This window comes from Nerophis ophidion, linkage group LG03 (genome assembly GCF_033978795.1).
Source record: "Nerophis ophidion isolate RoL-2023_Sa linkage group LG03, RoL_Noph_v1.0, whole genome shotgun sequence".
Classification (NCBI taxonomy): Eukaryota; Metazoa; Chordata; class Actinopteri; order Syngnathiformes; family Syngnathidae; genus Nerophis; species Nerophis ophidion.
Window position 1 is genome coordinate 61886930 of NC_084613.1, and position 27966 is coordinate 61914895.

At 40.5% G+C, this 27966-nt stretch overlaps 2 protein-coding genes across 3 annotated transcripts; one reads left to right on the forward strand and one right to left on the reverse strand.

Moving 5' to 3' along the window:
- The first annotated feature begins 322 nt into the window (after positions 1-322).
- dnaaf2 (dynein axonemal assembly factor 2) lies at positions 323-7084 on the forward strand. The gene is made up of 3 exons (XM_061895820.1): positions 323-458; positions 727-3142; positions 6517-7084. The coding sequence occupies exons 2-3, from the start codon at positions 803-805 to the stop codon at positions 6814-6816; spliced, it is 2640 nt and encodes an 879-aa protein (XP_061751804.1). The 5' UTR covers positions 323-458; positions 727-802; the 3' UTR covers positions 6817-7084.
- On the reverse strand, positions 6840-26841 carry lrr1 (leucine rich repeat protein 1). 2 transcript variants are annotated; one of them, XM_061895821.1, is made up of 6 exons: positions 26528-26841; positions 26247-26438; positions 17852-17950; positions 16002-16254; positions 9387-9861; positions 6840-7636 (listed from the first exon to the last, which is right to left on the reverse strand). In XM_061895821.1, exons 2-6 carry the CDS (start codon positions 26427-26429, stop codon positions 7381-7383), a joined length of 1266 nt encoding a protein of 421 aa, XP_061751805.1. In that variant the 5' UTR covers positions 26430-26438; positions 26528-26841; the 3' UTR covers positions 6840-7380. The 2 variants fall into 2 exon arrangements, with proteins under 2 accessions (XP_061751805.1, XP_061751808.1); XM_061895824.1 differs by lacking the exons at positions 16002-16254; positions 17852-17950; positions 26247-26438; positions 26528-26841 and adding an exon at positions 15452-15951.
- Positions 26842-27966: the final 1125 nt, after the last annotated feature.

The window sequence follows — 27966 nt, forward strand, 5'->3', positions numbered from 1 at the left end:
AAAATAAAAAAACAATAATATTGATTTTAATTAAAATACCATACCTGTAACAGCAGTAAGGAATTAAAATAATAGTTTTATGTTAAATTACTTTTGTGATAATGAAAAAAATACGACAAGGGTGTATGCGAAAAACAAAAAAATGGCATAAAAATATGACAAAAAAACCCTTAAATGTCTAATTTGTACTAATGTATATTTTTCTTCTGGTTCACAACTATGCTTAACATTCGTGGTTTGGTGTGGAAAAAAAAATGTTATTTTGAAATGTATTCAATTTAAAATTTCACCGTGAGGCTACTGTTTTGGTTGCCATGGTTACTTTAGCAAACTGCTCGAGCGATAATCCGGAAGGCGTTTTAGCGAAACGCGACTAGTATTTTTTTGAATTTCTCGGACAATGTAAACCAAACAACTGAAGACATTCGGACTGCATTATAGTCGGGACCAACTCGGCGGTAGGTTAAAAAACAACCCCAACACAATTGAGATGAAAAAGGCTAACACATTTAAACTTAACAATCGCATTCAAAGCCACTAGCTAACCACGGCCGCGTAGGTCAGTTTGGTTCAATGAATATTTTATCAAAGCATTTAAGATTCATTATGCACGTCACTGATATAACACATGGTACTAAAGTTAACTATTGAGAAATATGTGAAAATCTGCAAATTAAGGCTCAGGAATGTTTCAATGAAACGTTTACTTCCGTTCTACCTCTGCAGGTGATCTGAGTGTCTTCCAGGCATAATCCCCTCGAAAAGTTCCTCTTAGGTTCCCTTGTGGTAGAAATATTTCAATATGGAGTTGGGAGAGAAGCTAAAGGAGCTCAACATGTCAGTGGATGAAATTCAGAGACTGACAAAGGCTTTTAAAGATGAGAAATTCAGAAAAATGCTGCATGAGTATGCAGAGGAGATATCAGATCCAGAAAATAGGAGAATTTATGAAGAGGAGATTGCCATCCTGGAGCAGGAACGGGGAAACAGCATTGAGTTCATCCACCCCCAGCCATTCAGGGCCCTGAAGACCATTCTGAACCGCAAGCAGAAGTGTTACATCAACATCTGTGGCAATGAAAAAGTGGGGAAGCCTGAATGTAAGTGTGGGGTCTCCGATGACGGTCGCAGGGGACAATGCTGGTCACTTCCTCACAATCTGTCCCAAGGGAGGCAAGACACAGATCCAAAGGGAAACAAAATCACCATATATGATGTTGTTTTCCATCCAGACACCCTCCACATAGCGAACAAAAATTCTAAATTTATGGAAATGGTTAGCAGTACAGCCGTTAAGGCGATTCAGGATGCCTTCAAGGTCACTTTGGATGAAAACAACATGAAGGAGATGAAGACAAAGTATAAAGGGATGCCTCATCCTTGTGTCATTCGGAAACGCATCCCTGGATTCAAACCAACAGACCCTCAAGATCACCCTCTCGCCTTTCCATACCCAGATGAAAAACCACCAAAAGAAATCACCCCTGATCCCAAACCTAGGAGCTACGTAATCCAACCTGAGAAAATCAAAAAGCACTCTGAGCCAAGCTATACTGTGAAATACAGATCCTTCATTGACCTGCAGGACTTCAGATGCTCCAGAGACTCGGCAAAGAGCCCCAGGCCCAAAGAGATTATTGTCACTATAGATGTCCCGCTCCTGAAGTCGGTAGCGGACGTTAACCTGGAGGTGAAGGAGAAAAGCCTGCTGCTGGAATCTGAGAGTCCTGCCTACAGACTGGAGCTACCTTTGTCCTACCCTGTGGACGAGGAGGAAGGAGAGGCCAAGTTTAGCAAACAGAAAGGACAACTTACTGTGACTCTGCCTGTCCTTCCTTCTCATGAGGCGACAGAGTTCTTTGCTCAGCGTGCCGGTGATCACGACAGGACAGAAGGAGATATGGAGGAGGAGAATAATCAGATGGAAGGCAGGGAAAGTCAAAGTCAAGATGGGGAAGTGAAGCTGAAAAAAGAAAATGAGGATCCTATGAAAGAAGAAGAGAAGTTGAAAGAAGACGCCATTGGAAAAAAAGTGGAGTTGAAAGAAAAAACAACAGTTCAAGAACAGAAAAAAAATGAAGAAAAGATGTATGAAAAAGGAAGCCATGAAGTGGAAGAGAACATGCAGGAAACCCAACAACTGATCAGTCACCAAGACCTACACAGGGATCCTGTTAGGAACGAGGGTGCGCCACAGAAAATAGACACTGAGAATGAAAACCCAGCACGTGTCGATCTGTTACAGACTTCACCTGAGAGGGAAAGCCCTGTAGTCACCTTTGAAACATGTAGTGATGTAGAAGATGCAGCCGCGGACTCGTGTTCAGAGTCACCCGTCCCAATTTATGACAATGGAAGTAATATGGGGGAGAACACGCAGGAACCCCAAGAACTGATCAGTCACGAAAACAGAAGCAGAGATTCTGTCAAAAACGAGGATGTTCCACAGAAAATGGACTCAGAGGAAGAAAACCCAGCAAGTCTTGATCTGTTACAGACGTCATCTGAGAAGCAAAGTCCAGTAGTCACATTTGAAGCATCAGGTGATGTAGAAGATGTAGCCGCGGACTCGTGTTCAGAGTCACCCGTCCCAATTTATGACAATGGAAGTAATATGGGGGAGAACACGCAGGAACCCCAAGAACTGATCAGTCACGAAAACAGAAGCAGAGATTCTGTCAAAAACGAGGATGTTCCACAGAAAATGGACTCAGAGGAAGAAAACCCAGCAAGTCTTGATCTGTTACAGACGTCATCTGAGAAGCAAAGTCCAGTAGTCACATTTGAAGCATCAGGTGATGTAGAAGATGCAGCCGCGGACTCGTGTTCAGAGTCACCCGTCCCAATTTATGACAATGGAAGTAATATGGGGGAGAACACGCAGGAACCCCAAGAACTGATCAGTCACGAAAACAGAAGCAGAGATTCTGTCAAAAACGAGGATGTTCCACAGAAAATGGACTCAGAGGAAGAAAACCCAGCAAGTCTTGATCTGTTACAGACGTCATCTGAGAAGCAAAGTCCAGTAGTCACATTTGAAGCATCAGGTGATGTAGAAGATGCAGCAGTGGACTCGTGTTCAGAGTCAGAGTCACCTGCTCAAGTGGTGGACGCATCCATGCAAGAAACTGCGAAAGAGAAGGTGGGACATGTTAATGTGAGATTTATATCCTGACATTGTCATGTTCATCGTTCAGGACATGTCTGCAATGAATTTCCAGCACAGTTGGTTCACAGCTAAAGCATAAAAAAAACATGTTTACTTGAACAATATATATAGAGCCTCTGAGCTAATGAAATTAGTTATGAGTTGTCAGCGTGAAACAGCGAATAATACCAGTAAATAATATCCAAATACATACATTGTCAGAATTAAGACTGCAACAATTGATTTGGGGCTTCACGGTGGAAGAGGGGTTAGTGCGTCTGCCTCACAATATGAAGTTCCTGCAGTCCTCGGGATCTTTCTGTGTGGAGTTTGCATGTTCTCCCCGTGAATGTGTGGGTTCCTTCCGGGTACTCCGGCTTCCTCCCACTTCCAAAGACATGCACCTGGGGATAGGTTGATTGGCAACACTAAAATTGGCCCTAGTGTGTGAATGTGAGTGTGAATGTTGTCTGTCTATCTGTGTTGGCCCTGCGATGAGGTGGCGACTTGTCCAGGGTGTACCCTGCCTTCCGCCCGATTGTATCTGAGATAGGCGCCAGCGCCCCCCGCGACCCCAAAAGGGAATAAGCTGTAGGAAATGGATGGATGGATGGACAACTGATTTGAAAAAAAATTTGATTGTTGCTTCGATTAATCGTTTAACTATTAAAAAAAAAAAAAAAAAAATCAGACCTTTGAATACACAAACAGTTTCTGTAAAACCACTGCAGCAGAGTGCACATTGACTTTATTCATTTAAATTAATGCACACATGTTAAAAGGGCAATTTAAATGATGATGTGCATCTATTAGAAAAATATGAAAAAAAGATTATGGCAAGCCGAAAAAAATGTTTTCCTAAAACACGCATTGAAGCTGTAAAGTGTGTTTTATCTAATTACTCAAACAAAATCAAATATCAATTAAAATAGCAGCCCGAATCAGAATATTGTTAAATACAGTAAAAAAACAACACAGTATACTGATACAAGAGCATTTTATGTAAAATTACCACTAAATATTACCAAGAAAACATTTTAAATGTTTCCCAGAGTTAACAGAATTGGTGAAAAAAAAAAAAATTGTTCCGGTGTGGGACACTTGATTGGTTCCGTACATGACTCTAATAAAGAAATTCCCACAAAGCAAGAATTAATAATTATAAATCTAACATTTTCATAGCTACAACATAAATAACAGTTTATGACCTTCTAAATGAAATGTTTTCACATTAGGAGAGCCCTCTACACATGAAATAACAACCTTTAGTCACCTCAACACTCCTTTAATCCAATACAGTAATGCTGTCATTAAACTGAACAACATGCTCTGATTGGTTTGGTCTCCTCTAGTGGCCAATGCTACTGTAGTATTGATATTTTTAGTTTATTTAATGCTTAAAAATGCCCAGTTTAGGGCTATCATGTTGCAAAATATGTTGTAAAAAACCTGTAAATGGAGTGAAGCACAATGTTATTTTTTTTACTGACCTCCACTCAATTAGATGCCTTACCACAAATACCCAAACCTTAACTCTCAAGGGACAAAGGTTGACATGTTTTTCCTTTGTACAATTTTGCTGTATTTTGGCCATAATTGTTGTTAGTCCATTATACTTACATGACTTTTGTCATGTTGATTTATTTCACAGGTGTATGATACACTGGCAGTTTTTCGACGATACCTGAAAGCCATACAGGACCTATGAGGGTGTAAAACATGTTGGATTCATTTTATTTAGTCAAATTTCTCAACTTTCGCCCTAAAAAAATCTACCAAACATATACATTTTTTAGGGCTGTCAAAAATAATTAACTACTAGGATTATTCACAAAAAACTAGCACGTTAGGCATGTATGGATACAGATTAATCAGGCAATTTTATCTCAGCGTACACTCTCCTTAACCACAGAAGGTTACTACCTCAAAGGCGGCTGGTCGTATGCTTGCTGGCAAATTTCTCTTCAAAATAAACCTCATATACTCAAGATATTTTGTTTCCATGTTTAATAATATGAAATAAATGAAACATCTAGACATTTTGTTTGACAATCTGATAACAAAATTGCATTTTTGTCCAAATATTAGGGTCTGTTTTAGATTAATTTCAATCATGCAAACAAGTAACAATTATTCCAAATTCAAGTCTGATTCTTTTGATTCAAATATACATTTGACAGGATTTGTCTTTATTTTAACCTGTTAAAGGCATTTTGATCAAAGGATGTCACAGTTTTCATTATATATAAATTGACATAACATTAGTTATATGGACGGCGTGGCGCAGTGGGAGAGTGGCCGTGCGCAACCCGAGGGTCACTGGTTCAAATCCCACCTAGAACCAACCTCGTCACGTCCGTTGTGTCCTGAGCAAGACACTTCACCCTTGCTCCTGATGGGTGCTGGTTGGCGCCTTGCATGGCAGCTCCCTCCATCAGTGTGTGAATGTGTGTGTGAATGGGTAAATGTGGAAGTAGTGTCAAAGCGCTTTGAGTACCTTGAAGGTAGAAAAGCGCTATACAAGTACAACCCATTTATCATTTATATTACCTATTTAGAGTTAGTGCTGGTGCCTCACAATAAGAAGGTCCTGGGTTCGATGTCAGTCTGTGTGGGTTTGCATGTTCTCCCTGTGACTGAGTGGGTTCCCTCCGGGTAATCCTGCTTTCTCCCACCTCCAAAGAAGCGCCTGAGGATAGGTTGATTGACAACACAAAATTGGCCCTAGTGTGAATGTTGTCTATTTGTGTTGACCCTGCAATGAGGTCAACACCCCGGGGGCCTTCAGCCCGAATGCAACTGAGATAGACTTCAGCCACACCTGCGACTCTGAGAAGGGCAGAGCAGTAAAAAAAAATGGATGGATGGAATAAACCTGTGACATTATATGATCAAAAGACCAACATTTAATATTTGATGTTTGTGTTTACGACTGGAGTTTGAGAAATGTGTGGAAAAAAATCAAAGAAAAAATAATCCAAATGTTTTTCAGGTCTTCATAAACTTGAGATGCCTTTTATGACACAAAGGGGAATACATCAGTTATGTAAATCACAAGTTTTGACCTGAGTGTTAGGTTTGCTACCAAAGTTAGAATGTCAATGCAAGGATCTGCCAATTTGTTTACAGAGGTCCAAGTTCCTCCATAAAATAGGAACACTCTATTTTTTATTAGCAATTTGTTGTGAAAGTGTTTGTCTCCCAAGTTTTAAACCGAACCCAGGGGTCAGAATGATGTTATTTCTGTGCCATATTTAGCCCTCGGGTCGCAAGTTAAGTATTCCTGCCTTAGGGTACTCTGCAGCTGAGTAAATTAACACCCCTGGCAATTAAATGAGGAAGTACCATAATCTGTTTTCTTTCTATAGATGGAAATAGACTCATGTCAGGACTCTGTCTTGGAAAACTACATTGATGAGTCAAACCGGACGCCTGCACAAGAGGAAGCTCCTTCTGTAGGAGGTTCAGCAAGTCACCCTGCAAAAGAGAGCACACTTCTCTCAGCAGAGGATCTGGACAAAATGGAGGAAAAGCCAAAGCCTGACAAAAAGCAACCTCTTGTGTTGTTGAGGGAAATCAACAAAGATGGAAAGGTGACAGTCGTCAGCGATCACTCTACATCCGCTGGATTTGTCTTCCATAACTCCCTGATGTATGAACTCGACTAAAAATAGTTGAAAGTGCCTTCTGATGAGATCAATATTGCAATTTATTTGGTTTTTCAATGTAAATCCTCTCGAACCACGCACTCCATCCAATGTTTGTTTACAGTTTTTCTAATATTTTGTACCTCTCCAACTAATTAGAAACTTAATTCTATGTTATACAATTGCAAGTTATAACCAAATACAGTATATTATGTGTTTTTGTGCAAGTGTGCCTAATATTGGGAACAATTGTATGCATTCAAATCATTTACAATGAAGTCCTGTAATATCTTCCTAAAAAAAGTATACTTTTATTTAAATCTTCAACATGTATACAAAATGGTAGGTTATTAGCTCAATAAAAGCAGCAGCTACCCGAGGTAATGACATTGCCTACTTGCATTATTCCTAATGTAGGTCAGTAGGGGACTGCAGGAGAAATATTTTCTTTTCCATGTATTAAATGTTTTATTTTAGGTTGTAAAAACAGGCAACTCCTAAAAAAAAATGTCCATGCTGCTGAGTCATTTTTTCCCCCAGCTCATTAAGAGCATCGCCTTATACCTGCACCAGTTTCAATGTCCCTCATCTGATTCCCCTCTGGAGGGCTTTGTCCAAAAACTGGGAGTAGCAGGAAAGAGAGCAGTAGTGCTGTGTCACTGGGGCGTCTGTGCCGCCCATGTCGTCCACCAGAACCACGGTGTGGGACACTTGGTGCAGGTTCATGCTCACAGCTGTCTTAATATAGAAGCTGACGCAGAAGTGTCCGCAGTCGCAGGTCTTCGCAACGTCCAGGTCTCTGCATAGGTGTGCAGGAATGAGGTGAGGTCCGTATGGAATTCTGGTGTAAGAAAATCATTGGTTAAAATGAGACGTGGAAAGTTATTTCACATATTTCAACAGTTAGGTATCTTCACAGCCTCAGCCTCTAAACTGCCTTGTACAGAGCAGACGGTTTTCTGTTACTTAGCTAGATTGTGTTGTCACTGTGTGCTCAAAAAAAGACATTTCAAAAGTACCCTTAAAGCAGAGGTGTCCAAACTTTTTACACCCATGGCCACATACTGAAACATCTGTCACAATCTCCCATAACTGTTTGGACTTTACTTTCCTGTGTTTTATTTCATTTCCTGTCCAGGTGCTCTTATTTTGGTTATACTTCTTGCTGAAATCCTTGTTTTGCTGCACCTTCCCTTTTAGTTTCTGGCCAGCGCACCTGTTTATCATCTCTAATCAAGTCTATTTAGGCTCACCTGTCGCTCCTTGCCAGCCCAGGATTTTTGCCTTTAGTCAGTGTGCGTGAGTTACTCTACTGCCGCTACATGCTCTGTACTAGCATGTTTCTTCTGCAGCTTTTTGCTCTCTACCTAATGTTAAAGTACCAATGATCGTCACACACACACTAGGTGTGGCGAAATTATTCTCTGCATTTGATCCATCACCCTTGATCACCCCCTGGGAGGTAAAGGGGAGCAGTGGGCAGCAGCGATGGCCGTACCCGGGAATATTTTTTGGTGATTCAACCCCCAATTCCAACCTATGAGTCAGGCTTTCCCCTGAAAGTTTGTCTATGTTTTAGTTTTTTCCTCTGCATTTGTCTGTTTCCTCTGTGTTAAGTATCTCCTGTCTTTAGTTCCTGTCTAGTGCTCTTATTTTGTCAGCTTCCTGTCTTGTTCCCTGAGTGCTGTGTTCCTCCTCAGCTGCAACTGATTGGCACCTGGCCACACCTGTTGCCAATCAGCCCGCTCCTATTTGTACCTGCTTTGTCTTGTATCAGTTGCTGGATCATCGTATTGTCTTGTCGTTGCCACATCTGTTCTTGTGTCTTTGCTACCTGTCTTGTCTGGCATCGTTACAGCTACTACCGTCGTGCTACATTTTGTCCTGGTCATCGTAGCCGTAGGCTGTTTTTGTAAGCCATTAGCTGTTTTCAGTTTTTCTGTTTGCTACCCACTAGCTTCCATGCTAAAGTTCCTTTTTGTTTTCTAACTTCCAGTGCTAGCTCCCTTAGTTTGTTATTCCACCCACGTGCGTGCTTTTTGTTTTTTCTTGTTTAGTTTAATTAAATCATGTTTTCTTGCTCAATGCCTGCCTCCTTCTCTGCATCTTGGGGTTCATCATCAACTAACTTTGACACTATGATGCTGAGTGCAAAGCAGGGACACGACCTACCCATCTCAGGGCAAATCACATCTTTTAAGTTCAGTGTAACATGTTTTTCTTGTTCAATTGTATTCGTAAGGATGTTCCCAGTAAAAAATTATGTGCTGCAAAAGGCCCCTGGGCCTCAGTTTTGGACGCCGCTAATCTGGAATGACTCTTACACCCAGAATGTGCCCCAGCATTGATTAAAATACCAGTTTAAGTTTACGTTGCAAGTTTACACTTATTTACAGTCTGTGTCTCAGTGTTATGCTACTGTTTAAAGTGTATTATCACTATTATGAATATTTTTAGTATCAACATTTTAGCTTTTTGACAGTATTTTAATAGTAATTTCGCAGGCAATGAAAAGCGAGCTGTGGCACGCACGTTGGACACCCTGCCTAAAAGCATATATAGGGAATTTTTATATGGCAAATCATTCGAACCGAAGGTCTGCTACAGCCCTGGAAGCAAGCTCTTGAAGAGGAACCGGGAATGTGAGCTGCATTGTGTTGTCCAGTGGGTTGGGCTGGATGAATGGGTTCCCAAACAAGTCCAGGTTCTCGAGTCTCAGCTTGCGGAAGTCACCGGGCAGCACGACCAGCTGGTTGTGCGCCACGGACAAGAACCTCAACTTAGTGAGGCGGCCGACGTGGAACGGCAATCCAACCAGCTTATTGTCATCCAGCTTGAGGTTGACCAGTTCCCGCAGCTGGCAGAACTGAGCGGGGAGGAACCGCAGCCGGTTCTGGCTCAGGTCCAAAAGCTGCAGGGTCCGCTGCAGGGTGGAGAGACAAAGGGCCTCGCTGAAGGCTTCTAGGTGGTTGTTGTGGAGTACTAGCTCAGACAAGCAGCCCAGATCACCGATGGTGGCGGGGAGCTTCTTGATGTGATTGTTACTAAGGTCCAGTTTACGAAGAGCTGAAAGTACACACAAAAATACAAACATTTTATTACTGGGGCACCAACACTAGAATTCTTGAATATGAAGAATTTGATCCCCTCCAGTTGTGGTTGGTTTTGGAAGCAAAATCAACTAAACTAGATTCTCTTAGAACTTTGGTTTACTGTCCCATTCACTCAATTACCACCTTTTATACAAATTGTAAAGACCTCAATCAGGATTTGGGTAACCTTAGACGCTATTCTGGTTTAGAGACTATTCTTAGTCTTGTACCCATCACTGCTAATCATGATTTCCCTCCCTCTCTTGTTTATAGTGCCTTTTTTATGATGATCAAGTCCCAGGATCAACAACATTAAAGATGTATACATTGACAACACTTTTGCCTCTCTTCAGCAACTTTGTAATACATTTTCACCCCTAAGCAATTTTTTTTAGATATCTACAGATCCACAGTTTTTTTTCACAGTACTTTTCCCAGGTTTCCAAACTTACTGACTGACACGGTTTTAGATACACTACTTCTGAAGATCAATTACACAACATTTACAATCAAGTTACTCTTTTACGCCCTGAGTCTCTGAATTCAATTCAGATATATCAAGTGATTTAAGAGTGACCCTATCTGAGGAAAGCTGCACAGAGATTTTATGTAGAGTTTATTATTTTTCTATTTGTGCTGGACGCAGCCTTATTTAATGCAAGCTAATACATCATACTTATTATACCAAAGTCAGAATTGTTAAGTATGATGGGTTTTAGCTCCGTCCATCCCTGTGCAGTTATTGGAGTGAAAGTTTTAACAATTTGTCTTTGGTAATTAGCAAAAACATTGAACCGAATCCTCTAAGCGGGCTCGAAAACGTTGGTGACCACTGGCCTGAAATCTATATCACGAGATACATTACAGCCTCCTGAGATAACATTATACATCACAATATATTATTTGGCATATTAACGATAATATAACTATTTCAAAACAGGTTACAAAGGCTCCGAATTTGGCTGCTGGTGTATAAAGGAACAAATTGCATCATTTCCAGTCGTGTCACTTTCTCAAATCTATTATTAACCTTGTTGCTAATTTACTGGTAATATACTATTACTTTCTGTTGGAACATGGTTCTATCTACACTCCTGTGTAGATAGAACAGAAAAGTAATAAACACTTATTCTTTTTAGATACTTTTAGTTTTGGGTTGTACTACGAATTTGGGTATTGATCGAATACCAAGTAGTTTCTGAGGCAATATTGGTCAAATAAATTAATGATACTAATACTTAAAATTTTAAAGACCATTGAATAATTACATTTTTTGATTACAGATATAATCAGACAAAAACAATGGTGCAACAATATGAATTCAATATTTAAATTGTTTTCTACTATTGGATCTGATCTGATTAAAACCTGTTGGTTTTTGCCAATTTAAGTACTTATTTGCTCATTTTGTAAACAATAACAAAAACAAAATATTTTTTAATAATTAAACATATCTAACGGGTGTAGTATCCACCATATGCTGATACTATACTTGAGATTGTTACTGTTGATATTGGTATCGATCTGCCCACCTTTGTTTCCATTCAAGAGCTCTATCTTGGCGGTTAGCATCTCCTACGGGGTATAGTGTAACATGTTTAGCTATTCCTTGTCCTACAGTGACATATTTTTTTGCTCCCACGGAGGCAAGGATTTGCTGACTGTACACTCTCGAGGGGCGTTAGCCGGCAGCGAGAAAGCTTCATTGCGTTGAGGATGCGTTCTTTTGCTCGTCACTGTCAAATTTGCAAGACACAGCTAGAATGTGTCAGCAAAATGTATTCTCACGATAAAACAGTAGTATTAAAAGCTCTATCATTGGCCAAATGTATCTAATTTATATCGCATATCTTCTATATTGCCTATCATTTGACAGAACTGTACAAATAAAACTTCGATAATGCTTTAGAGTAGTCAGCGTACAGTTTGTGTAGCAATGTAGAATTAAAAATGACTAAGCCATTAGTGGCAACACAAGTGAGTGAAGGAGGTAGGGCTGTCAAACGATTAAAATCTTCTATCGTAATAATCACTTGGTTCCTATTTCATTCAAATGGATTGCGATTAATCGCAGATAAATATATTTTTTTGTCATTAATAAATTAGAGTTTCTACAGATACCAGCATATCTAATTTATTGCCTTTTAATGCCACTTATAAAAATGACTGCCCACATTCTACTGCATATACTGTAGTCATTATATATAGTAAAATGCTTAGATGTCTTTATCGACAAAATAGTAAGCATTTGACAATGATAATCTTCCATAGTTGAAAAGTTTACATTGTTACTCTCTAGTGACTTTAGAATTAAAGTGTATATGAGTAAGAATTAACAATAAAATTAGTGTCGCTTCAAACGTCAATGTTTATTACAACCACTACTACACAAGAAAACACATGGAAGAGATTTGCAAGTAGATTCTGCCTGCATGTACCGAAACAAAGATTGTAGATTCATGTACAGTAATTACACTGTCGGATTAACGCACTCAGGTATTGAGACATCAATTATTAGTCCATCCATCCATCTTCTTCCGCTTATCCGAGGTCGGTTGGCGGGTGCAGCAGTCTAAACAGGGAAGCCTAGACGTTCCTCTCCCTAGCCCCTTCAACCAGCTCTTCCCAGGGGATCCCGAGGCGTTCCCAGGCAAGCCGGGAGACATAGTCTTCCAAACGTGTCCTGTGTCTTCCCCGTGGCCTCCTACCGGTTAGACGTGCCCTAAAAAATTCCATAGGGAGGCGTTCGGGTGGCATCCTGACTAGATGCCCGAACCTAAGGGAGAGTCCCGCCACCCAGCGGAGGAAACTCATTTCGGCCGCTTGCACCCGTGATCTTGTCCTTTCGGTCCTAACCCAAAGCTAATGACCATAGGTGAGAATTGGAACGTAGATGGACTGGTAAATTGAGAGCTTTGTCTTCCGCCTCAGCTCTTTCTTCACCACAACGGATCGATACAGCTTCCGCATTACTAAAGACGCCGCACCAATCCGCCTGTCGATCTCACTATCCACTCTTTCATCACTTGTGAACAAGTCTCCTAGGTACTTGAACTCCTCCACTTGGGACAGGGTTTCCTCCCATCAATATAAAATAGCCCAAAGTCATTTTAAAGTGTTCTCTTTAAAACATGCTGGAAAAATGTGTATCCTCTCCTGACTTATAATAGCCACAAACTGGAAGATACACTTTTAAATCAGGATACAATTAAAAAAAAAGTTACAAGGTTTTAAATACTAATACAGGAACATCATACTAGCAATGCAAATGATGCATGTGTTCTGAAATGGATGATTGATTTAAACATTTTAGAGATGTCCAGGAATGATAATTCAGAAAAATGTCAATAAGCTCTTTAAATGCATTAAAATTAAGTTGAGTCCATATAAGATCTTAAATATATAGTTTACACCGTCTGAGTTGTTTAAAATGGCTACAGTAGATAGCAAGTCATCTATACATAAAGTGTCAGGCAGCTGACGGAACTCTAATTAATTTACATTGGGGATGTCAGTGAATAAACGAATTGTGGTCTGTTGTGAGAATTGCTTTGGTTGTCCATCCGAGGCCACCGTAGATCACGTGAGTTGTGTCACAAGAGTTGCTAACGTTAATTCACGTGTGTTGAACTCGAGACAACTGAAATAAATGAGTCTTGTATGAAACAAGCTCAGCTTCCTCATTAACATGACATGGTGTCAGAGTTCAGGACTACACGGCTACAGTGACCAAAGAATGACAAAGTTTGGACCCCCAAAGCCATTTCATTTTACCCTCCAGTGGAGTGGCCGCTATGGAGGCAACTCTTTTCACATTTTCAGAACTTCCAAGACCTTTTGTATACTATTTAGAAGCCAAAGAAAAGAAACAAAGATGTAGCAATTTATCAATGATGGAAAAGTTATTGAGTTCATTTTCATTTATTGTTTGAATAGCTGACTATAACCAGAGGCCTACATGTTGTACAAGTTAATGGTATTCATATCTCTGCATGACAAAACCCACCCATCCATCCATTTTCTACCACTTATTCCCTTTTGGGGTCACAGGGGGCGCTGGCGCCTATCTCAGCTACAATCGGGCGGAAGGCGTTGTACACCCTGGACAAGTCGCCACCTCATCGCAGGGCCAACACAGATAGACAGACAACATTCACACTCACATTCACACACTGGGGCCCATTTAGTGTTGCCAATCAACCTATCCCCAGGTGCATGTCTTTGGAAGTGGGAGGAAGCCGGAGTACCCGGAGGGAACCCACGCATTCACGGGGAGAACATGCAGACTCCACACAGAAAGATCCCGAGCCTGGATTTGAACCCAGGACTGCAAGAACTTCATATTGTGAGGCAGACGCACTAAGCCCTCTGCCACCGTGAAGCCCGCATGACAAAACCATCTCTATTTATTGTTAGAATGCCTGCTATACATTCTGTAATTAAGAAATATCAATCAGAGTAGGTTATAAAATAATATACACTTTATTTCTATCTGCCAGAAAGCATTTATTTAGGTGGAAAAATCCCATATTACATTACAAAAAATCTTTGACGAAACATGATCGCAATGTAAAAACACAGTTTCATTGTTTTGGTAGTTAGACCAGATTTGATGCGTAGCACTACTATTGCGAAGCTGAAATTTGTGATTGGTATGAGAAGTGTTTTGAAAAAAGTCTCCGATTAAATGGACTCTCGTCTTTTTTTCTGTTGAGCTTTTATTCCATCTTACTAAAGCACTAACAGTAACAATCTACATTTTATGTTATTAATGCACTCAAGTGTAAACACGGATGTAAACTCCTCTCTACAAGAGGCAAAGCACGCCAGCAGGAATTCACTGTAATGATATTGTCTCACGGCGATCAAAGATAAAATAGTCTTGTCTAGATTAGTAATCAATTTTATGATGCATTGCAAGTCGGGCATGGTAAAGTAAGAAAGTAAACGTCAATAATCCATAAACTTATTGTAAATAAAGTCATGCAGACAGTTCTAAAATGTGGCTGACTGCAGCGAGCCACCTCACCGGGAGATTCGACCAGCTCCTTTATATTAGGGCACTAATGTTCCAGTTTTGCACACATTTTCGTTAATTTAATAAATGTGGGAATTCATTTTTTATTTCTTATTACAAATGCACTGTTCATAAAGTTTCAAGTGATAAACGCTTTTTTGGTGAAACAAAAATAAATGTAAAACTGCATCAATATACAGACTTAAAGATGAGTCAATAATCAAATTTTAATTGAATCGTAATCGAATCATGAGGTGCCCAAAGATTCTCACCTCGAGTCTTGTCTTTTCGGGAGAATGACTTGCTATGGCTTTGGATCTGAGATTTCCATAATGTTCCCCTTCCTTTGTGCATTTCTGCTTGCTATTTTCAAGCTTGTGACTCAACAGTAACTGGACGCATTACATTTCCCCACGCTACGGATTGGACAGAAGGTCAAAAAGAAGTCAAGATGCATACACGTTAAAAAAAAGATTGTCATTATGGTTCACACGTTACTGCGTTAACTTTGAAAGCCCTAGTAGGAAGATAATTGTGATTTGCTTACAGTCAGCCATGGTGATAGTAGTGTCATGGTCTGGGACTGCATTAGAGCTGCTGGCGCTGGGAAGCTGTTGTTGATTGAGGAGAATCATGAATTTCAATATGATATTCTGAAGCAGGGCATGATGCCGTTCCTTAGGAAATTGGTTCGCATGGCATTTGTTATTTTCAGAGGACAGTAAATATATAATGCTGTACAAACTGTACACTGACTGCTCCACTTCTATATTATTGTCCCTTCGAGAAGATAAATAAATAAATGGGTTGTACTTGTATAGCGCTTTTCTACCTTGAAGGTACTCAAAGCGCTTTGACACTACTTCCACATTTACCCATTCACACACACATTCACACACTGATGGAGGGAGCTGCCATGCAAGGCGCCAACCAGAACCCATCAGGAGCAAGGGTGAAGTGTCTTGCTCAGGACACAACGGACGTGACGAGGTTGGTACTAGGTGGGATTTGAACCCGGGACCCTCGGGTTGCGCACGGCCACTCTCCCACTGCGCCACGCCGTCCCTAAGATAAGATGAAAAGGTTGCAACACGCACCTTTGAGAGTAAGCATGCGCATGTCGACACGTGACAGCTTGCAGTAGGAGACCTGCAGCTGCTCCAGAGAGTAAGGAAAGCTGGAGGTGAGTGGGTAGTCCTTCTTTGAGATGATGGTGAGCTTCTTTTTGGGCTGCTCCACCTCTCTTGCGCGAACGGATGTCAGGGTCGAGAGCGGGAGGCTGCTTGTCACGCTTCCTCTGTCGGCCAAGCGAGCTGCCGAGAGGAAGTTCTTCAAGCTGTTGGCTTCGGCCTGAGAAGGAATTGACATGGTTAGGATGTTGATACAGAATATGAGATGTCATTAATGCTCAGTCAGCAGTATGATTTACCCTAGTGCCTAATGTAAAGAGTACCTCAACTTAAAGATTGTTTTGAATTTTTTTTGATAATCATTATGCTTTACGTCACAAACAGCCCCACCATTAGTTGGCAAATAAAATGTCACAGTGAACAACATAAGATCTTCCTTAACATCTGGTCCTACTCCCTAGCATTAGCTTTATTCTAGAGATTGACATAACTTTTTTTCCCTAGCATGGGAAAAAAAAAAGTGAGAGTGAGGTACACCGCTGAGAAGAAGTGGACGATAATAATTGAATTTAAAAAATAAATCATCACTGGCGAAGCAATTTGAGTTCATCCCTTCTAGTCTGCACAACAACGCCAGCCAAAAATGTTACAATATTATCTAAACAGCAGACATTTATCCATGAAAATATGGAAAAGCTGATGGTGTTTGACGGAAAAGCCGCTGGAAGGAAATACCGTAAAAGTCCAGTCTCCAAGACAAATGCTGTATATTGGTTAATGTATATGTATGTAGTGGTATATTGTATTGTTTTTGTAAAATATTTCTTATGTAAAAGTTAGGTTTTTTTGTTTATTTTAAAGGCAGGTTACATGTTGAAATGATGCTGTTTTGGAGGGCCAAGCATTGAATATAATTTAATTCAATAATTTCAATAGGAGAAGTTGATTTGGGATACAAGCGTTTGAATTAAGAGCTCTGTCACATGACCAATTAACCTTCTAAATTGAAGTACAACTATAATAGTTATGGAATACTGGTGTTTTCCCTGTAAGTGATTATTGGGGAACACATTTAAGCATGCAAAGATTAACTCTGCATGTTTTGATTGTTCTTTACCTTTACTGTATGTGTCTTTTAACAATTGCATGACAAACCCAAGACTAAGTATTTATGTTTTGCTATTGCCAGTGCTTATCTTATTTTTTACACTTTAATGCTAGTTAAGAATGACTGGCCTGTACAGTTAAATAGGGTTTTATGACACGCTGCGAAAGTCTTTTCTCAGCTTTCTTCTTTGCGTGAGGTCAAATTTCGAGTACAGTTTGTATGTAACGTAACCTCAGCTGACACGACAATTTATAGTGCCTTACCTCCTTTAAGAAGGAAAAAAAGATGAAGGCCAGACAGAAAGTGAAGATTTGTGGTCCAAATAGATAATCATGATAAATAATACAGAAAAATGTGTGGTAAGTGTCGCAAACTACAGTTAGCCATCATTAAGGGTGTGTGCTATATGATGTGAAGATTGCGTCATTGTAGGATCTAATTCAACATATTAATTTTGTTCCTGAATGTTACGGTCAGCTGTGTTAGAAAATGGGTGAAAGGTCAGCGCAGTGTTCAACACAGCATTCAGACTCAGCAGCAACTGGAAACAATGAGGCCGCCGTGGTGTCTCTCCAGGCAGTCAAAACAAACACGTGTTTGTCTGGGCAACAAATGACCGAGTGGACAGTTGCAACAAAGAATTAAATGACAATTAAACCTATTCAAATGACATTTTGTAATAAAATGTGACAAATCAAGGACGTCGCACCTTGCTCAGACAGATGTCGATGGCTGGTTCCTTTAACCTGACGGTAGCCTTGCCTTCCTCCACAAACCAAGTAAAGAACTTCTCAATGTTGTTTTTCAGCTGCAAGACACAAGCGGAAAAATCTATTTGCAGAACACGGTATTGTCATTTGTCAGTCACACACTCATCAGGAACCCCTCAACTAATAAAATTAGTTTTGATGGGTTGTCTGCACGAAACAGCAAATTTATGACTAACCTGTAAATAATATCCAAATAAATGAATGGTCAGAATTAGGCTGCAACAATTAATTGATTAGAATGAAATATTTGATTGCTGCTTTGATTAATCATTTAATTAGTACAATTATTAAAAATGAAAAAATTCAAACCTTTTGAATACACAAACATAGCTTCTGCACAGCCGCTGCAAAAGAGTGCACATTTGTTTTGTTTTTGTTTAATTAAAAAGGTGCACCTGGGGACAGGTTGATTGGCAACTCTAAATTAATCCTAGTGTGTGAATGTGAGTGTGAACTTTTGTCTGTCTATCTGTGTTGGCCCTGCGATGAGGTGGCGACTTGTCCAGGGTGTACGCCGCCTTCCGCTCGAATGCAGCTGAGAGAGGCTTCAGTGACCCGACCCCGAACGGGACAAGCGGTAGTAAATGGATGGATGGATGTGAAAAGGGCATTTTTAATGTTGATAATGAGCATTTAATACAAAAAATAATGAAGGTTATGGCAAGTTGAAAAATATTTAGTTAATGTAAACCATTTTCCCTAAAATACACATTGAGGCCATAAAGTGTGTTTTATCTCAATACTCAAACAAAACCATCTATCGATTGTAGTAGCAGCCCTAATCAGTTATAGTTTTACATTTCTTTTAATTTCACTAAATACGCATTTATCACTTGCAACTTTTAAAAACAGTGCATTTGTAATAAGGGATTCCCATCACGTTTATTAAATTCATGGAAACGTGTGCAAAACTGGAACATAACTGCCTTAACTCTAAAAAAGAAGCTGGTCAGATCTCTCAGTGAGGTGCTCTCTGTGGTCAACCAAACAGTGTGAATTACTCCATTCACAATAAATAAATCGATTATTAGCGTTTACTAATTGACTTGGAGACTTGAGTTGGAGAAAATGCAGTAGTTTATGTATTATTTAATATTTCCCTGCGGCCTGCTAGCAAATGTGTCACGGACCGGTTATTTGGGAATTCTTGCCAAACCTGCCGATTTTCCTGGGAGTGTCCCAAATTTCAGTGCCCCTCCCGAAAATCTCCTGGGGCCACCATTCTCACGAATTTCTCACGATTTCCACACGGACAACAATATTGCTACACCTTCCTTCACTGGGCGCCAGTTTCGGCCGGGCAATAATAACGGTTACACCTCGAAGTCAAGCGCAGCAATCAGAACAGAAGAAAAAAGAAGAAGCAGAAGAAGAGACATGGCGACGACAAGTAAGAAGAAGAAATACACTTGCAAGTTCCAAAATTATTGGAAAAGAGAATTTCAGTTCATCCAGGACAGCTTGAAGGGTTAGGGGTAAGCTGCCTGCAAATTTTGTAGATCAGACTTCTCCATTGAACACGGTAGCCATACGAATATAGTCACTCATGAACGATCAGAGAAGCACAAGGCTGTAAATAAATTAACACTAAAAAGTCAAGTATTTTTTTTTTGTGTGTGTGTATATGAAATTCAAGTATTAATTTTTTTGTGTTTGCATATGTATACGTATATACATACATATATATATATATATATATATATATATTTAGGGCTGGGCGATATATCGATATACTCGATATATTGCGGGTTTGTCTTTGTGTAATATAGAAAATGACTATATTGTGATATTTGAGTATACAATCTCAAGCAGTTGCTATTAGCTGCTGGCATTACACTACAGGCTCTTCCCACTCTTTCTTGTGTCTCCTTCTCACAGACAGCAAGCGCACCTTCTTAAACACGTCACATACTGTCACGTCATACGTCACATACATATACGCAAGGGAGTAGGTTTGATTTTGAGATTGGTGGGGAGACAAAAGTGCTCCAAGGCAGCACTCTCAAAGTTTACTTTTTTTTTTTTTTACATTAGCAATCCTAATTTCACGTCATGCAGATGTTATAGGGTAAAGCAACTAAAATGAAAGCAAAGGAGTAAACTTCGAAGAGTTCTCATCTTTACTCTTCAGTGTAGGGCTGTGGTGCAACTGTGCATCATACTGTCAATTAACATAGCCTGGACATAACAAAGTCCATCAACAACATCAGAAATACATTCATGCATTACAACATTGTAAATAAACATAAATGAACTGTAATAATCTTTTCCCCAACTTGTGTTTAAATCACTCACAGTTTTTCCCTTCATCTACTTCTTTCTATTGCTGCTTTTGAACTGTAAATATGTTTGTCACTAATACTCAAATACAAGCAGATTAGTGTCCACTGGTTGTTCCTATTTGAAAGAGCCAAACACATGCCACCGCCGGTCTGTAACAGAAATGAACAGCTGGCAAAAAATATGTTGATGCATGACAGATACATTAAAGGGGAACATTATCACCAGACCTATGTAAGCGTCAATATATACCTTGATGGTGCAGAAAAAAGACCATATATTTTTTTAACTGATTTCCGAACTCCAAATGGGTGAATTTTGGCGAATTAAACGCCTTTCTGTTTATCGCTCATGTGGTGATGACGTCAGAACGTGACGTCTCCGAGGTAATACAGCCGCCATTTAAATTTTTAACACATTACAAACACCGGGTCTCAGCTCTGTTATTTTCCGTTTTTTCTACTATTTTTTGGAACCTTGGAGACATCATGCCTCGTCGGTGTGTTGTCGGAGGGTGTAACAACACTAACAGGGAGGTATTCAAGTTGCACCACTGGGCCGAAGATGCAAAAGTGTCTGCCGCCAGACCCCCATTGAATGTACCAAAGTGTCTCCATATTTTACCGGCGATGACAGACATGGCACAGAGATGTATGGATAACCTGCAGATGCATTTGCAACGATAAAGTCAACGAAATCACAAAGGTGAGTCTTGTTGATGTTGGCTTATGTGCTAATCAGACATATTTGGTTGCGACGTGACTGCCAGATAATCGATGCTAACATGCTAAGCTAATCGATGCTAACATGCTATTTACCGGCGGTGCTAAGGCAGACATGGCACAGAGATGGATGGATAACCTGCAGATGCATTTGCAACGATAAAGTGAAAAAAATCACAAAGGTGAGTTTTGTTGATGTTGACTGCCAGCTAATCGATGCTAACATGCTATGCTAATTGATGCTAACATGCTATTTACCAGCGGTGCTATAGCAGACATGGCACAGAGATGTATGGATAACCTGCAGATGCATTTGCAACTATATTACATTTCCTTCCACCCAAATTTAATGGGAAAAAAACACTTACCAATCGACGGATTTAAGTTGCTCCAGTGTCACAAGATGCGAAAGTCCTGATCGTTTGGTCCGCACATTTTACCCGCATTGCTAACGCAGCTATTCGGCCATGCTGTGGCTATGAATGGCGTCAATAGCTATTCGCTCAATAGCTTCCGTTTCTTCTCCAATACTTTCATACTCTAACCATCCGTTTCAATACATGCGTAATCCGTTGAATCGCTGAAACCGCTGAAATCGAGTCTGAATCCGAGCTAATGTCGCTATATCTTGCTGTGGTATCTGCCATTGTTTATTTACATAGGCAGCACTGTATGACGTCACAGGGAAATGGATAGTCGCATCGCAAATAGCGAAAATCAAGCCCTTTAAAGCTTTTTTTTTAGGGATATCCCGGGACCGGTAAAATTTAAAAAAAAAACTTCAAAAAATACAACAAGCCACTGGGAACTGATTTTTATTGTTTTTAACCCTTTTGAAATTGAAAGCTTGATCGTACAGTTACTGTCTGAGCAAAAAGGCTTTTACTAAATATGAATATTACTTAATATTAATTAATTATATTTTATAATTGTAAAATCACATGATCATTTAGTGAGGTTTTATTGTATTTCCACCACAAAGTTTTGTTCATTGGTATTTTCAAACCGTTGCTCACTTCTACACAAATGCATGAAACTAAAGAATCATTTCAAAAATAAAACGGAAAGGTGAAATCCGGCGATCTGATTGGCTGTTAACCGTGGTTTAAATATTCTAAAGCCTTATCACAGCGTAAACTTTCACTCCGCCTCAGGCATGCATGACTCGTATGAATGGAAGTTGTTGTCATGTATCCATGACAACGGACTGTTGCAGTCCGCAGCAAAAGACAGCTGATGTATTAACGATGTTAAAAAACGGACTAAAGAAGTTGAATTAACATGTTTAAGGTTAACTTTTACCTCCGGGGAGGGTTAACAATAGAAGAGGGGACTGAGCATTGACTTTCACCTGAAAAAAAGCGAAAGCGAAGGAAAAGAAGAGATGCAGTGCTAATTTGGAGCGAACGTCTGAATAGGCGGGACTATTTTTTCCACAGTGAGGCTATTTTATTGGATAATATGTATTTCTGGTTGAATAAAACTACATTAAATTGATTGAGTATTCCTACTTCATATTGCCTTTATTGGTAACCGTTTTATAAAAGCGATATATCACTCCAGTCCATGGTATATGCACATTATAGCACTCTAAGGGGCGTGACTGGAGTGATATACTGTTTATTATTCAATATTGTTGAGCCTCTATACACCCATGAAGTAAATTACAGTTTGACTCCTAAAGAAGTCTCTTATATCCAGTTTTCTTTTCATTGACATCCTTCAAAACCTACAGCCCACACGCACGCAAACAGACACAATCACAATGTAAATCACAGCACTGATATTAAAATCCATCTAGCTACCGTGTGCCAGGAACAACAAATGCCGAACATGTTGACAACATACACTTACTTACAACTTACACCGAGTTGCACTGCCTCTCATCCGCTCGCTAGCAACTAGCATGTGGGCTAGCTTTTACAAGCAGAAGGAGTGACAGCGGGGACAGCCAATCACACCTAAGTTAGCATGAAACCGGCAACCAATCAGGGAGCGATATTTAAGTTAGAGGCGGGACTTCTAGTAGAGACCGACATTTAACCCTTTGTGTGCCATAATTGACTAAACATTACGGGCAGCGCTTGTATTGATATGGGACGGCGTGGCGCAGTGGGAGAGTGGCCGTGCGCAACCCGAGGGTCACAGGTTCAAATCCAACCTACAACCAACCTCGTCACGTCCGTTGTGTCCTGAGCAAGACGCTTCACCCTTGCTCCTGATGGGTGCTGGTTGGCGCCTTGCATGGCAGCTCCCTCCATCAGTGTGTGAATGTGTGTGTGAATGGGTAAATGTGGAAGTAGTGTCAAAGCGCTTTGAGTACCTTGAAGGTAGAAAAGCGCTATACAAGTAAAACCCATTTATAGTGACTACACAGTAGCGGCTGGATATTGGTAGGGACGTGTCCCTAGCGTCCCTACCCAATTCTACGCCCTTGCGTATACGCCCTCGCGGAGCAGAGAGGTAGCAGCAACGGTAACGTTAACTGTGTTGCAAGTGGTAATACGAGAGAAAGAAGGTGCCAATCTGGTAACAAATGAAGGAAGAATTAATTCCCAAGAAAAACAGCAGGGGGTCCATCGTCTGATGGTGGTTTGGCTGCAAGTGGGAATATGTCGAACAGACAACCGTAATTTGTCAAGTGTGGGGCATTACTGCTAATGTTTAGCATCATTTGAAAAGTCACCTGCTAGAGAATGAAGAGTGCTTGCTCCGCATGTCAACATCTACATTTGGTGCCACACCAACAAAATGCCAAGGCAACCATTTCCACATCAACACCGTATGAAAAAAACAGTGAACAACATAAGGTGAGAAACGTCCACAGTAACCTACCACATAGCGATTTGATTTCCTATTATGCAGCTCATTTTTATTTGACAGTTATTGAAATATCTTGTGTGACATGCAAGTGCACTCTATTTGTTTTAAAGTATTGTACTGGCGTTCTGTACAAAAAGTGCACTTTAGTGTTGTTTTGATGTCATCTTAGTGACATCATGCACTAATAGCTTGTTTTAAAATGTCTCTGACAATCCTGCACTTTCTGTTTTGAAATGACATGAATGTTTTTGCCACTGCTTAATAACTGTTTAATAAATACATTTTTGGTCAATTGACTTAGTTGTGATTTCCCTCTCTACATGAATGTTTAAAATGAGCATATATTAATGAAGTATGAACAAGAATGTTTTAATGTAGACACATAGAATCATCATACTGCTGTGAATATATGCATCAAGTGTTCATTCATTCAAGGCTAAGGCAAAATATTGAGCTACATATTGCCTATCGTGATAAGGCCTAAAAATATCGAGATATTAAAAGGTCATATCGCCCAGCCCTAATATATATATATATTATATATATATATATATATAATATATATATATATATATATATATATATATATGCATATTAGATATATATATATGTATATATATATATATATATATATATATATATATGTATGTACACTAGTGTGCCGTGAGATACGATCTGGTGTGCCGTGGGAGATTATCTAATTTCACCTATTTGGGGTAAAAAATGTTTTTTGCAAACCAGTAATTGTAGTCTGCAAATGATGTGTTGTTGTTGAGTGTCGGTGATGTCTAGAGAAACCGTGTAATACTCTCCCATACCAGTAGGTGGCAGCCGGTAGCTAATTGCTTTGTAGCGGTCGGAAACAGCAGGAGACAGTGTGAAGGTAAAAAAGGTATTTAATGCTTAAACAAAAAAATAAACAAAAGGTGAGTGCCCCTAAGAAACGATTTGAAGCTTAGGGAAGGCTATGCGGAACAAAACTAAAGCTGAACTACAAAGTAAACAAAACCAGAATGCTGGACGACATCAAAGACTTACCGTGGAGCAAAGACGGCGTCCACAAAGTACATCCGTACATGACAATCAACAATGTCCCCACAAAGAAGGATAATCCATCCATTTTCTACCGGTTATTCCCTCCGGGGTCACGGGGGGCGCTGGAGCCTATCTCAGCTACAATCGGGCGGAAGGCGGTGTACACCTTGGACAAGTCGCCACCTCATCACAGGGTAAAAACAACTGAAATAGTCTTGATTGCTGAAACAAATTAGATGCGGGAAATATCGCTCAAAGGAAGACATGAAACTGCTACAGGAAAATGCCCAAAAAAATAGTAGCGCAAGACAAGAACAAACACTACACACAGGACAAGAGCAAAAAAGTCCAAATAAGTCAGGGTGTGATGTGACAGGTGGTGACAGTACATCTACTTTTAAGACAAGAGCAATAGTGATAGTTATGCTTTAAAGCAGTGGTTCTTAACTTGGGTTCGATCGAACCCTAGGGGTTCGGAGAGCCCGTCTCAGGGGTTTGGCGGAGCCTCCGCCACGGAAGTAAAGACACATCCGAATTATCGTGTACATAAAAACTTTTCCCTGTCGGCGTATTATGGATACCCCTAAACAACCTTCCCTCTAATTTTCCATCTGATTTGCAGGTTTTTTGATTGATTGAAACTTTTACTAGCAGATTGCAAAGGAAGAGAATACCATCCATCCATTTTCTACCGCTTATTCGCTTATAGGGTCGCGGGGGGCGCTGGCGCCTATCTCAGCTACAATCGGGCGGAAGGCGGTGTACACCCTGGACAAGTCGCCACCTCATCGCAGGGAAGAGAATACATTATATGAAACAGTACAGTTTGCACAGTACAGTACATTTTCCGTACAATTTGTACAACATCTGAATAAGTTTTTCAACTTGTCTAAGTCGGGTCCACATTAACCAATTCATGGTAATGTGTGTAAGGTGTGTAATTTGTTGTGAAATCATGCACTGTGTTGGTTTTGTTCTGTGAACAAGGTGATGTTCATGCGCGGTTCATTTTGTGCACCAATTAAAAAAAACATAAGTTTTTCTTGAATTAAAAAAAAAACAACATTTTATTTTTCATTAAAGAAGGGTTCAGTGAATGCGCATATGAAACTGGTGGAGTTCGGTACCTCCAACAAGGTTAAGAACCACTGCTTTAAAGTCATAACCACGACAACTTTTTACTGTCAACTGAGTTTCGTTTTTTAGTGATTTCTGCTGGTGGTGTGCCTCCGCATTTTTCTCAGCACTTCGGCTACCCCTGTGGTAAATTTTAAATGTGCTTTATAAATAAAGTTGATTTGATTATCTAACGCAAAAAATGTGCCTTGGCTCAAAAAAGGTTGTAAAACACTGTACTAAAGGACAGTGCAGATGGCCTAATAATCGATTATTAATCCGTCGTGAAGAGTGCACTACTTGTCAACAATGAGAACATATGACTAAATACGCATAGTGAGTGTTTTGTATATCTTACCTTGTATTTGGAGCCAGCTCTGTCCTTAGCAGTGCATATCATCAAATAGACATTACTTTGTTGACTCATCTTGTCCAAATGTTTCCCGATGGACAGAACTGCTCTCACCCCCTTGCCGCGACATTTCATGCCAAAGGTGGGCAGCATCCGGTTGACCACCTCCACATCACACTGCAGCTTCATGTCGACCGGCTGGGAAAACGAAAACAAAAGTTGCCGTGTGAAGAAGGCCCGGTTTGTGGCTCCAGCCAGCCAGGCAGCTAACGACGGCGTTACGTTACCGATGCAAAGCTCGCATAATGGAGGCGGTAAAAGTTGAGAGAATTCAAGCCCGCCCCGCTCGAATTTACGTCCTGGACGTCAACAAGAGCTCGGGCTTCGGTACGGAAAGAGACTAAAAAAATCGCATTCCGACGACGACACGACAGTACACGGACGAAGGCGTTGAAATACTCGCGACGGTGCAGTAGTGCTACTTGTAGCAGTAATAGTACACAGTGGGGGCCCTGGATAGTTGGACGCGGATGACAGTACTCCCATTAGCTCCTGGTAGCTTAACCCCGCGCGCAGGAGGTGACGTCACGACGACGCACTTTCGCAATAAAAGCACACAATTGGGTTGTTTACATCCAGGAAGCGCAGTTGAGCAACACAACCCGCACTGTAACACAATAAATCAGTGGTTCTCAAATGGGGGTACGCGTAACCCTGGGGGTACTTGAAGGTATGCCAAGGGGTATGTGGTATAAAAAAAAATAATTCTAAAAATAGCAACAATATAAAAATCCATCCATCCATTTTCTACCGCTTATTCGCTTTGGGGTGGCGGGGGGCGCTGGTGCCTATCTCAGCTACAGGTTTGCTGCTAGCGGGGTGTATAAAATAGTCAGGAATTGTCACGGATACAAAGGATTCTGGGTGTTTGTTGTGTTGCATGTATGTTGTGTTACTGTGAGGATGTTCTCCCGAAATGTGTTTGTCAATCTTGTATTGTGTGGCTTCACAGCGTGGCGCATATTACTAAGAGTGTTAACATTGTTTATATCACAACCATTAGTGTACTCTGTGTCACCCGGTATGCCTTGCAGTCGTGTGCTAGTGTCCAAGGAAGCCACACATAACATGATGCTGGATTAACAAGCAGATCTACATGTTGTAAAAGGTGTCAAAGTCAATGGCTTCACAGCATGCCCCAATACTTATTTTCTGGGTGATTGCCCTCAGTCATTTAAGAGAATAACAGTGTCTCCTATTGTCTTCTTCGCTTTATGACACGTGTCTTAAATGGCTCTTTGAATGGCAAAGGATACCGATCCCAGAACCATGTATATCAAATATTTCTCGATGGTTGAACCGCCACCCGCCCGAATATAATTAAAATCAATTTTTTCGTCATGTCACCGGCGGTTTATCCGCGGAATCCGCGGATGAGACTGCAAACCGCGCATCTCTACTAGGGACCATTTAGTGTTGCCAATCAACCTATCCCCAAGTGCATGTCTTTGAAGGTGGGAGAAAGCCGGAGTACCCGGAGGGAACCCACGCAGTCATTGGGAGGACATGCAAACTCGACACAGAAAGATCCCGAGCCCGGGATTGAACACAGGATTACTCAGGATCTTTGCATTGTGAGGCAGACACACTAACCCTTCGCCCACCGTGCTGCCCTCAATTTAAAAAATCCTTCATAAATATATTTATTGAATAATACTTCAACAAA

Bases quoted from the DNA above. Each gene is read 5' to 3' on its own strand.
- dnaaf2 (XM_061895820.1), top strand. From the start codon at position 803: ATGGAGTTGGGAGAGAAGCTAAAGGAGCTCAACATGTCAGTGGATGAA. The intron at 3,143-6,516 runs GTGGGACATGTT...TTCTTTCTATAG, and splicing joins AAGAAACTGCGAAAGAGAAG to ATGGAAATAGACTCATGTCA.
- lrr1 (XM_061895821.1), bottom strand. From the start codon at position 26,429: ATGAAGCTGCAGTGTGATGTGGAGGTGGTCAACCGGATGCTGCCCACC. The intron at 16,255-17,851 runs GTGCGACGTCCT...ATTCCTTCTCAG, and splicing joins TCGACATCTGTCTGAGCAAG to GCCGAAGCCAACAGCTTGAA. The intron at 9,862-16,001 runs GTGCGTGTTGCA...GTGTACTTTCAG, and splicing joins GCGCATGCTTACTCTCAAAG to CTCTTCGTAAACTGGACCTT.